The sequence below is a fragment of the Cololabis saira genome, chromosome 17, assembly GCF_033807715.1.
Source record: "Cololabis saira isolate AMF1-May2022 chromosome 17, fColSai1.1, whole genome shotgun sequence".
NCBI classification, from domain to species: domain Eukaryota; kingdom Metazoa; phylum Chordata; class Actinopteri; order Beloniformes; family Belonidae; genus Cololabis; species Cololabis saira.
The window spans coordinates 5,189,687-5,199,527 of NC_084603.1; the positions used below are offsets into that span (position 1 = coordinate 5,189,687).

The window sequence follows — 9,841 nt, forward strand, 5'->3', positions numbered from 1 at the left end:
CTCGCTGAAAATCATCAGCGAACAAGTCGTTGGTTAGTTTTGGGGGGAGCTAATCTACACAAGTTGCAAGATTTTAAAAGAATAAGTTAATAACATCCTAAACAGTGAATACAACCCTGCTTAAAAAAGGGGCTGGCAACTTATTTGCAATTTGAATCCAATATTTGATTAAAAGTAGTGTCAAAGAAAAAAGATAAAGTTATGATGCATCAATAAGGTTTTAATAACAGGTGTACACACACTGTGTTTTAACCAAAAATGGAAAGCTTTCCTCCAGTAAAATTACATGTACAACCATTCTCTATTGTACTGGGAAAGAGGGACCTGGACTGGTACTATTCCTGGGAAACTAAGGAAGCCTCAGGCGGAAGATACTCTTATCTAATCAGGAATGTTGTGCAGAGGATGTGTGGATTGTCAATTGTGCTGACTAGCGTGTGAAACATTCTTCCTTTCACAATCAGTTCTAGGGTCTCTAAATCAGTCCCCAAGCCAGTACAGAGAAAGCCATTTATCAGTTTGCACTTCTTTTTTTTTTTGTTGAGTCGCAGTCACCCAAACACTTGACAGCAAATAAAGTAGATTCTCTGCCACAGGCTTAAAGATGACATGCAACATCGAGCCCCGCGTGTTGAAGGACTTAAACTTTCCTCTAAATCTTAGTCTGCCAGGTAAACACCCAAGTATTTATAGTCAAAATAAAAAGAGAAAAAGTGTCCTCCAGCTTCTTCATCAGTGTGTGGTTGAAAGGCATGTATCGTGGTTTGACAAAAACACCAATCCACATTCTGCACATATTACAGTTTTGTCCTTTGCATCAACCATTTTTTTGAAGTGCACTGAGATGTGTGAACAAAAAATCAAATACTGACTAAGACCAACTGCTGGAATACAAACTACCCCTCATCAGAGCTGAACACCTACTGGCTGAAACCATCTCTACTATGACAGAAAAGAAAAGTCAGGGAGGAACTTCAATGCTGCTGATAGCTGAACAGTTTTGCTGAAGTCAGGGAGGAACTCTGAAGGAAAAACAAAACAGACACACCCCGTAGAGAAATAAAAAAAGAAAACAGATGGAAAGGAAAACACTCGTCTTCAAGCACGATATCTTGGAGCATTACAAATCTGACAAGACCCTCAGGCAGAAACACAATGGGTGGGGGCCGTCTCTGGTGATCTGGTGACGTCCAACAAACTTTACAAGCCTGAAACTCAGCTGAGTCAGTTACAGCTGAAGAAGCATTAAAGATGAGGTGGGAAATGCCTTCGAGAACCCCGAAAAAAAGTCTTCCAATAATGTTTTTTTTAGGGTTACCTAAATGAGTGAGAATCTGCATCAGCACTTTAAATTGAGTTAAGCTTTTTGAATGTTTTGTACATCATTTTCACATAAGATTTCAATGTTTCTGGAAAATGGTTTGCTGATTGTTTCAAGGTGGGTGATGTCTGCAAAGCCAGTTGTGCCAAAGCCATTAACTTTGTGATGGTCTGCAAAAAAGGCCCCCAAAAAACCCAACAAACACACAGTCGAAATTCAATGTCCGAAGTCAGGTAAATGTGCAAACTTCTGCTGAGGAAGAATGTTTTATTAAAAAAAACTCATGCACTGTACTTTTGTGAAACTAGTTTGTAGAGGAAAAAAATAAGAACATCTTATAACCCTCAACTCTGATCAAATTGTTGTTGATTTAAAGTTGAGGTTTAAACAAGTTACAAGAAGACATGAGTCAAATGATAAACACACAGTAAATGCTCAAGAAATAGTTTTTTTATTCGTCAGATTGCCATCGAACACTGCCTCTCAAAAATATCATCAGGTGCACGTTTGTGCAGTACACCTCGGGTTGAGACACATTTGTAATTATAAAAACAAAATGTAACAAGATTCACCACTATCAGAGGGAAAACATACTTATTGATTTATCGGTGTAGATATGTAAAATCAGTTTACGGAGCTATGTGTAAAAAAGATAAAAAGAAAGGAAAAAGAAAATTAAAACACATGGGTGATTACACATGAGTGACAACCCTTAAGTATGGTTAATTTTATTAAGATTTTTTCAAATGAAATCCCATCTGAACGATAAAGTGCAATAAATCCATTCAGTCAAAATACAAACATGATTAAGTATACAATATTACAAATACGAGAAAGATTGAGAAATAGTTATTTACAGATTTGCTGTGCAAGCTTTTCTGAAGAACCAGTGAGAGTGGGGACTGTAATGTTAACTAGTTGTCAATGTAAACATAAACAAGGCATTGCAACTGTGACTAAACATTCACTGATGTGGAAAACAGGCTTGCATGTATGAGGTGCATGCATTGCAGTTATGCTATTTTCCCCTCCCCAGTACCAACAGCTGTCATTAAACTAAACTGGAAAAGAAAATGGGACGGTTCAGTCTCAGAACTATTCTAATGTGTAACACATTCAAAGAACTTTCTTAAATTGATGAAGTAAAGTGAACAGATGGGGGTGAAGAAGGTCCCATTTCAACACCTGTGCTTCCACTTGTACTATATGTTTATAATTTTAAAACAAGTTTTATTCAATACCTTTCCACACTACTTCATATTTCTTTGTGCTTGGTCGGCCAGGTTCTTCTGAATAATGAGTTTTGGACAAAAACTAAAAAGTAAGGCTTGAGGCAGACAAGGCAAATGACATGCAGCTCCCGACCAGTAAGAGACTGAGCCTTAGTTTGATCTTTTTTAGGACTGCCCTAATGTACGGTAGTTAGAAGAATCACATTTGTCTTGCATATGAGAGCTCGTGTAAGCACTTCGCCGGCTCAGTATCCAGTCGTTAATATCCAGCTTTTCTGACACTTTCAGAAAGTAACGAGTCACATTCAGCCTCAGACCTCATACCACATACAGTACGCAGGCGTTATTGATCAAAGACTTTCAGTCCTTTCAGATTTCCAGCCCAACTGTTTCTTCTAATTTAAAAAGGCATCTCCCCTGGCCAAGATAAAAAAAATAATAATAAAAAAACTTCACAAGACACGACAAAGGCAGATTGAAAAAAAGACAAAGAATAGTGTTCCATGTTTAGTGTCAAGAAGAAATAAAATCTCAGGTCATAGCAACTATTTTTACTCTGAAACTGATCGGTGAGTTTTCACAGCCAACCCAGAGTAAAATATTTGAAAAAGAAAAGAAAAAAATATAGTTAACTGAAGGAAAATATTTAAACTGTAAAAAGTTGCAATAAAACATAGTATTAACTGATTGTAACTTATGCTATCAGGACTTAAAGAGCAGAGTATTATTAAACATCTGAAATAATCTCTTCCTAACTAACGGAGCATAAGCAAAAGAATAGATCACCATCTTTCTATGAGTGGTTACTGATATTTGGTAACACAGAGGAGCACATTTTACAAATGTCATGTTATGTCCAAGCAACTGCAGTGTTAATATTCAACCACAGCTCAGTAAGAGAACATTTGGCACAAAATAGCAGTCAACACTGTTGTGCTTAGTACAAAAATACTTACAAGGAGATTTAGCTCCTGACCTGTTAGGGATAAACATCTTAGTTTGAACCATATTCTGTTGTCCGCTAGAAAAATATGGTACAAAATAATCTGTATATCTTTTGACTTTTTACAATACATGCAAACATTTTGCACAGACAGCAATGAACGACTGTAAAATCATGTATGGGTGCGTTTTTTCTTAGTCGGAGTACAACTTTTGCTGTAACACATTGGATGAGTTCCTAAACAAGGCGGATCTGAAAAACGTCAGTTGTGAGAGGAAAATCCAGCAGCACAGATTAATGCTGACGCAGTAGAGCTGAAGCTGTTACCGTTTAATAAAGGCAATGACAAGGAGGACCCGTGAGAGAAGAGTGTCGGGTGTGAATGCAGATCACTTAAATATATAAACATCACTGAGAAGGAACTATTTAGAATACAGATTAACGAGAGGTGATTAAAGTAGTGTTATAAAGTACTTCCCAGTCTGCATGGACTTTGGTCTCCAACTGCGGAATAGTAAAATATTCGGTCTCGTTCTAAACTTAAAGATCGGTCACTTGAAAGCGCTTCCTCTAGAGCAGGATGCAGCCTCCAAATGGATTTTTACTCTTCTTGGTCCTCTGTTTGTTAGGGCGCAGTGTGATGACTTCTCTGCCGTTGCTGGAGTTCTGGCTGCAGACATTACTACTCGTGGTATTAAAGACACCTTTGGACAAACAGAAACGTTAGTGCTGTAACCCTACTGAACAAATCCACCAGCGTCACAGCAGATGCTGACAAGGATTCTTACCTATTTTATTGCTGGTTGTGTGGACCACCTCCGTCTCCTCTGCTGTTTGCTGTTTGAGTCTTTGAATGTACTTGTCAGCTAAGTATTTAAACACTGAAAAGAGAGGAAATAAAAGGGTTGTATTGTTCACAGCACTTTATGACTCGTATTAGACCAGTTGTTGGTAATTTTGATCACGCACCCTCGTTGACATTAAGGTCTTCTTTCACTGAAGCACGATAAAATCTGAGTTTAAGTCTTTTAGCCAAAGCTTCTGCCTCCTCGCTACAAGGAAACAAAGAGCAACAATTTGTGAATGTCTCTCAGGGTGGGCTGATATTATCATTATATTTCTCTGTCACCACCATTAAATAGCTTTACTTTTTTATTACAGTCTCCTCCAGGAGGTCAATTTTGTTTTGCACCAGAACTGTGGGAATATCTCCAACTTCTGCCTCCACCTTCTCTCTCCAGCTGTCAATAGCCTGGAATGACTCCCTGTCCGTGGTGGAGAAGACCAACACACACGCTTGGGCACCTGCAATCCAAGAACGCAATGCAACAGTTCATGATTTCAAATGATTATCTGAAACTTTTTCTATTCTGACATGAGCGTAATTTTAAAGTACACATGGTCTCTTTTTTATTTTAAAAAAGTTTTTGATATTTTCAGTGACAGTCAACCTATTTTGGAAAAAAAATCCTGAAAAACCAGTGACCAAAAGTGACCTTTTCCCAGATATCAATCAATCAATCAATCAATCAAATTTTATTTATATAGCACCTTTCGTCCAGGTACATGAAATACAAGGTGCTTGACATTTTGATTGAAAAATAAGCATAATAAACAAATAAAAACTGGGAGACCAAAAAGATAAAAACTGGGAAACCAATGCACCCTGACATACAATATAAAATATATAAAATTTATAAAAAGATAAAGGTTCAAGGATTAAGGCTAAAAAAAAAAAAAAAAATCAGTCCACAACAATAAAAATAATAAAAACATTATAAGAGATAGATAAATAAATAAAATAGATACCTTTAAAAAATTTTAAACGGAATAAAACTAAAACTATAAAATGTGATGCTACATAAAAGCCAGACCAAAGAGATGAGTTTTTAGTCTACGTTTAAAAATGTCCACATTTCCAGCTCCTCTCAGATATCACGCAGGTCAGTGAGTAAATGTAGCAGTGTTATACTTATTGTCTTATAAGTGGTGGGATCTTACCTCGGTAGTAGGCCTTAGTAATGGCGTCAAACTCCTCCTGCCCTGCTGTGTCCCAGAGCATAAGTCGGACATCTTCACCATTTACACTACAGCAATAAACAAGTAACAAAGGGGGAATTATGCAACTTTAAATAATCGATAGGCGATATATCGAGATTTTAAATATATATCGATATATTTTCAAACACGATATGGTACGAGACAATATCGTTTATATCTATTTAAAAAATATATATTTTTTTTTTTACATTTTTTTTTATGATTTTGATATAGCTTATTTTGTAACAAATTGACTTGAATGTTTTATTTGAGATTTGCACAAATGTTTTGTTATTTGCACAACTGTCAACCTCAGTGGAAAGTCTGCCTGTTACTGTCTACATTGTATTAATTGCACACTGTATTTTAATTTAATTGTTATGCAGGAAAGGGATATTTGTTTTATTTTATTCAAGAAGCATTTTTATTCTATATATGCAGGCAGTTTATTTTTATTTCATTTGTTTTATACATTTTGATATTGTGCAGACCTCTGTTAACAAAGGTACCTGTGTGACATTTGGCACGAGGCTTTGTATTAAAACTGACTGTTTTTTTAAGGGTTTGCCTCAGAAAAAAATGAAGCTAACAGAGATGCTATGCTATAATGCTTTGGGGGAAACCCCAATTAAGGCACAGAAAAAATATCGAGATATATATCGAGTATCGCCATTTAGCTAGAAAATATCGAGATATGACTTTTGGTCCATATTGCCCAGCCCTAATAGTGCATCATTAACATCCCAACACAAGTAATCTCCATCAACATCTTCATTATTGTAGACTGCGCTGTAGCAAACCGCTCAAAGCCCTACAGTGAAGATGAAAATGATCACGAAACAAGGTTTCAAGGACACATGTTACTTACACAATCTGTCTTTCCAGAAAGTCCACTCCAATGGTCTTTTTGTAGTCCTTAGTGAAAATGCCTTTGCAATAACGCTGGATCATACTGGACTTGCCAACAGCGCCGTTTCCAACCACGACCACTTTGATGGCCACTTCCATGTCCTCTTCCAACATGGTGTCGTTGTCAGCCTGGTCTTCTTAGTTAAACTGTAGTTTCAGTGATGTGACTCAAACATATATACCAGCTGGAAGTGTCAAACAAAACAATCAGGAAGGACACATGTTCAGGTTGTATGATAGAAAAAAAAATCGTTCAACAAAACAAAGATATCTGACAAAATATTTCATCTTTACTGATCTATAAATATTAAAATAAAGTAAATACCTCAAATACCTCAAGTATTTTTGAAAATATTTGTACATTTTTTTTTAAATATTATCCATTTTTTTGGAGTTTACTACTTTTTTCTCTCTTGTACATACTCTTTTTCTACTTTTTATATTGCTCTTTTTATTATTTAACTACTTATTGGTTATTTTATATTTTACATTTTTTGTATAAAGTGTGTGTGTGTGTGTGTGTGTGTGTGTGTGTGTGTGTGTGTTTTGGCTGCTGCACGACTGAATTTCTCCTCAGGGAGATAAATAAAGTCTTCTATTCTATTCTATTAAATATGAACGATGACAAAGAATCTTGAATCTGGTAAACTGCACCCTCAAAACCATAATGATTTCCCAAAAACAGGAATATCAAAATTATCTGATTAACGACATTAATATGAAACATAATGGTCACATTTTGTCCATAAATCTGCATCTCAATGCAGAGCTTATTTCACCTGAAAGTGTACTAATGATAATGGTTAGATTTGTTTGCCAGGGTCCTTGCCCAGCTTCAGAATTTAGAGAAAGGTAAAAGGTTTAAATTTAAAGGATTCTTACCCTGTCTTGCTTTAAGCCTCAAGCTGATTTGATAAAGTTTGACTTGGTAGTTTCTATCTACCACTGGTAAATGAAAAATCTCTGAAAACAACCTCCCTAAAGAGCAGCTTGGCAGAGAAACTAGGGGGCCACTCTGAGATCACACCAATCATTCTCTGAGCCAAACGGAGCGAAATGTATTGATAGTTTTCGCATTATCTTACAGACAGCAAATTATAAAGGGGATTTAAAACCTATTTCAGTCATTATTGTCTGCTTCACAAGAAAGTAACTAGGAAATGGAAAAGAAAAAAGAAGAATCTCAGGACATCAGTGCGAAAGGCAATCAATTAAGGTTGCCTCTTTTTATAGCAAACACCCACTTTTCCAACAGATTTTAAGTGTCATAGCATGCAGAGTTTATCACTGTTTAACTTTCAGGACAGCGATTCTAACAAGATTTTCCATACACACTCATAAGCAGTCATGCAGCATGTTTATTCTTCCATTAGTCCTGAAAAAAGCAGACTCCACATGCCAACGAGGGGTTTTCAACAGCTAGTTGAGTGCAAGGCTAAACAACATATTGTAGCAAAGCTGTTCCCTGTGGACACGACAACCTGCTGCGTGACTGGGCTCTCCAACAACCTGCCTGAATCTGAGTCACAATATGTGTGTCAGGAGGGAATATTAATATTATTATTCATCACCTCGTATTGAGATGCATGATACATCAGTTGTTTTAATATGAAGGCAAAGGATGGATTAAAAAGCACAGTGTGTGCTTGTCAGTAAACAGAATCTGTGACAGATTGAAATGTTATCTCAACAACTGCTTCATTGAAGAATCAAGACCATCTTCTTCCATCCAACATGGATTCAGAAGCAGAATTGTGCATTTGCATGCATATGCATATGCATGCAATAATTTCAAGAAATGTGTATAATATGGATTTAAAGTCAAACTAATTAAATCCAAGTTTAGGATTGTTAAATGTTGATGTTTTGTGGCCAATGAATCCCAGAAAAGCCTACTTAACCTATGGATAAGTGCTGACCCACTATCCTTTTACAGTGCCAATTAAATAATCAATTATTTAGCCTGTATCACTGCACATATCTGACAACTAAGATTTTCCATGTGAGGCGTAGAGAGTAATCTAACAACACACAGTACTCGAGTTGAGGGGGGTGAGGGGGAATAGCATCTCCCCTGAAATAAAAAGGGTCAAAATCATCCCCCCTGTAAAAATGCCATCCCCCCTTTCCATCCATTATGTCATTCCATCAATGAATGTGGTATTGCTGCTATTTCATCATTTAGAGTCATCACCAGAAAAATAACACAAAAAAAAATAACATTTGACAATTTTTACCTGTTTCAAGTAAATGTTCACTTGAAATGAGTAGAAAAATCTGCCAGTGGGATTTATCTTCTTATTACAAGCAAAAAAATCTTGTTCCACTGGCAGATTTTTCTACTTATTTTAAGTGAAAATCTACTTGAAACAGGTGAAAATTGTTGTTTTTTCCAGTGATGAGTCTTGTTTTAAGTGTAATGAGATTTTTTTTTTACTAAAATGAGACATTTTAACTAGAAATAAGACAAATATTCTTGTTAAGATTTTGAGTTTTGCAGTGATCCATTTTACTTATCCTGTGAAGGACAGAGTCATATTGATAAGTTCAGAAAAGTGTTTTTTATTGTTGTGTTTTGATGTATTTGATGTAAGCCCAGTGGATATTTAAAGCTGACAGAAGGCTGCATTTAACTGCTGCTATGTCATTCCTGCAGTATTTCTGCAGGTGTTTTGGTCAGTGCTATTATTTGTAATATATTATATTATTTGTAATCAGCACAAATTATCTGTCCCCATATGATAAAATCCACCATCCCCCCTGATTTTTTTTTTTACAACTCGAGTACTGACAACACATACAATTCTCCCTCAAGTATTTTCAAGTACGTCAGAAGGGCAGCTGTAAAACGAGAACTCTTATCTCAGTATAAGGTCTATACCATTTCATAGACTAAAAATAATCTGAATTAATGTTTTGGATACACCTTCCCGTCCAAATGTAACTCTTGGTCAAGATACGACCTGTTGAACAGCCTTTTCGGACTCTGTAAAAGTACTGAGCTGCTGTTGGTTTGGTCTCCTAAAGCTCCCTGATGGAGGTATTTCTGACCAGCACAAACGAAACACAACTCCATTATCAGAAAGGGAGGTTATGTGTTACCTGTGGAGACGCGTTACAGCTGATGGGACAGCTTTAGAGCAGTAACTCACACGTCCTCATCCTGCAGCAGACGCTAGGCTCACCTAGCTCAGGTTAGCCACGTTTCCCTGGGAAAACAGCCTTCTCCTTAACAGTGTTGGGGTTTTTTTCTTCTCCGAAGAGGACACAAACTCCGTGACGCCTGGCCTTACAAAAACGGATACAAATTATCTAAGGTCGGCAACTGAAATGAACCCAATGTCATTTAGTAGCTGTGAATGCATCGCTATCTGAGTGCAAAGCTGCTGCCTCGGT

General features: G+C 36.6%; 1 protein-coding gene across 1 annotated transcript; it reads right to left on the reverse strand.

The window, feature by feature from the left end:
• Window positions 1-1,755: 1,755 nt before the first annotated feature.
• Window positions 1,756-9,841, reverse strand: rab23 (RAB23, member RAS oncogene family). The gene is made up of 7 exons (XM_061745601.1): window positions 9,548-9,841; window positions 6,405-6,630; window positions 5,498-5,583; window positions 4,645-4,801; window positions 4,466-4,548; window positions 4,285-4,377; window positions 1,756-4,200 (listed from the first exon to the last, which is right to left on the reverse strand). Exons 2-7 carry the CDS (start codon window positions 6,557-6,559, stop codon window positions 4,067-4,069), a joined length of 708 nt encoding a protein of 235 aa, XP_061601585.1. The 5' UTR covers window positions 6,560-6,630; window positions 9,548-9,841; the 3' UTR covers window positions 1,756-4,066.

What these genes read in the sequence shown, in the direction of transcription:
- rab23 (XM_061745601.1), bottom strand. Translation starts at nt 6,559, where the DNA reads ATGTTGGAAGAGGACATGGAAGTGGCCATCAAAGTGGTCGTGGTTGGA. An exon ending in TTTCTGGAAAGACAGATTGT is followed by an intron (nt 5,584 to 6,404) that starts GTAAGTAACATG and finishes TTATTGCTGTAG; the next exon opens with TGTAAATGGTGAAGATGTCC. An exon ending in AGACCTTAATGTCAACGAGG is followed by an intron (nt 4,378 to 4,465) that starts GTGCGTGATCAA and finishes CTCTCTTTTCAG; the next exon opens with TGTTTAAATACTTAGCTGAC.